The sequence below is a fragment of the Eimeria mitis genome, genomic scaffold (genome assembly GCF_000499745.2).
Source record: "Eimeria mitis Houghton genomic scaffold, Emh_scaff8617, whole genome shotgun sequence".
Classification (NCBI taxonomy): domain Eukaryota; phylum Apicomplexa; class Conoidasida; order Eucoccidiorida; family Eimeriidae; genus Eimeria; species Eimeria mitis.
Genome location: NW_024016426.1, coordinates 1 through 1786, shown reverse-complemented (window position 1 = coordinate 1786; position 1786 = coordinate 1). Strand labels below are relative to the sequence as shown.

Here is a 1786-nt window from a genome sequence, read left to right as displayed (position 1 = left end):
GGAGACAAAAAAGGAGACAGCAAAAGGAGACAAAAGGAGACAAAAAAGGAGACAGCAAAAGGAGACAAAAAAGGAGACAGAAAAAGGAGACAGACTGCTGCTCTGTATTTGTTTTCTTCTAGCCAGCAGCAAGTCAGCCGCTGCTGCCGCCCAAAGGCTGAAGGCTGAGCACACAGGAGACACACACCACTCAACAAACACCACCTAGCTAGCTAGCTAGCTAGCTGGCTGGGTAGCTAGCTAGCTGGCTGGGTAGCTAGCTAGCTGGGTAGCTAGCTAGCTGGCTAGCTAGCTAGCTAGCTAGCTGTTTTTTATTGCAGGGTGCGGGGCAGCATGTAAGCGGAGCTGGGTCTTTCTACGGGGGTGCTTATCGTTGGCTAGCTGGCTAGCTAGCTAGCTAGCTAGCTAGATAGATAGATAGACAGCTAGCTAGCTAGCTAGATATATTGATAGATAGATATGCAGCTAGCTAGCTAGCTAGCTAGCTAGATAGATAGATACATAGATAGATAGATATACAAAGACAAGTAAAACAAAAAGACAAAGACAAAGACAAAGACAAAAGAGAAAAACAAAGACAAAGACAAGTAGAGACCTGCGAGGAGGAGGCGACAGACTGAAGGTAATGAAGCCACGCCTCGGCGCTCCCCTCCTCCGCTCTCTTTGCTGCTGCCAGCAGCTGCAGAGAAACAAACACCACACATGCTGCTGCTGCTGCTGCTGCTGCTGCTGTTGCTGCTGTTGTTGTTGCTGCTGGTCTGCTGCTGCTACGGTAAGGTCGGTCGCGCGTGCAAGAAACAGCTGCAGCAGCAGCAGCAGTTGCTGCTGCTGCTGCAGCTGCTGCAACGACAGAAACAACGACGAAATCATCCAAAGAAACAGCAGCAAAAGCAGCAGCAACAGCAGCAGCAGCAGCAGCAGCAACAGCAGCAACAGCAGCAGCAGCAGCAGGGAAGTACCTCTCTGAGGTGGTTGATGTCTTTAGCTGCTTCTTGGCTGTAGTGAGAAGCAACGCGGAAGAGGAGACCTGCAGAGACACCCAAAAAAAAAAGGGTTTAGGGTTTAGGGTTTAGGGTTTAGGGTTTAGGGTTTTGTTAGAGAGAAGGGAAAGAGAGAGAGAGAGAGAAAGGGAGACAAAGAAAAGGAGACAAAAGGAGACAAAAGGAAGGCAACAAAAAGGAGACAACAAAAAGGAGACAGCAGGGAGGAGACAAAGAGGAGACAGTAAAAAGGAGACAGCAGAAAGGAAACAGGAGAAATAAGAAACAGAAAAAAGGAGACAAATAAAAGGAGACAACAAAAAAGAGAGAGAAGAGAGAAGAGACAAACAAAAGGAGACAGAAAAAAGGAGACAGAAAAAAGGAGACAAACAAAAGGAGACAACAAAGAAGAGACAAACAAAAGGAGACAAACAAAAGGAGACAGAAGAAAGGAGACAGAAGAAAGGAGACAGTAGACGAACGTTTGAGTATCTCTGTCTCCGCATAGACAGCAAAAGACTGCTGCAGCAGCCCCTGCTGCCTCGTCCATGCCTGGAGGCCCCCAAGCCACGAGCTGCATGCAGAGGGGGCCTCGGGGGCCCCATACCGCTGCTGCTGCTGCTGCTGCTGCTGCTGCTGCTGCTGCTGATGGTGGTGGTGGTGGTGGTGGTGGTGAGGGTGCGCGGGGCTGCTGCTGCTGGGAGCTTCTGCTGCTGCAGCAGATGATAAAGGGGACCCCCCATACCAGTCGTGGCTGCTGCTGCGCTTCAGCTGCTCCCCCCAACCTGTGTTGCTGCTGCTGCTGC

The 1786-nt window shown here is 50.4% G+C and overlaps 1 protein-coding gene across 1 annotated transcript; it reads right to left on the bottom strand.

Annotated features, from left to right (window-relative positions):
* Positions 1 to 133: 133 nt before the first annotated feature.
* Positions 134 to 1723, bottom strand: EMH_0095420 (uncharacterized protein; the record flags this gene model as incomplete). Its single annotated transcript, XM_038023193.1, has 4 exons — positions 134 to 164; positions 596 to 840; positions 960 to 1027; positions 1588 to 1723. 4 exons carry the CDS (start codon positions 1721 to 1723, stop codon positions 134 to 136), a joined length of 480 nt encoding a protein of 159 aa, XP_037879047.1.
* Between the last annotated feature and the right edge of the window lie 63 nt (positions 1724 to 1786).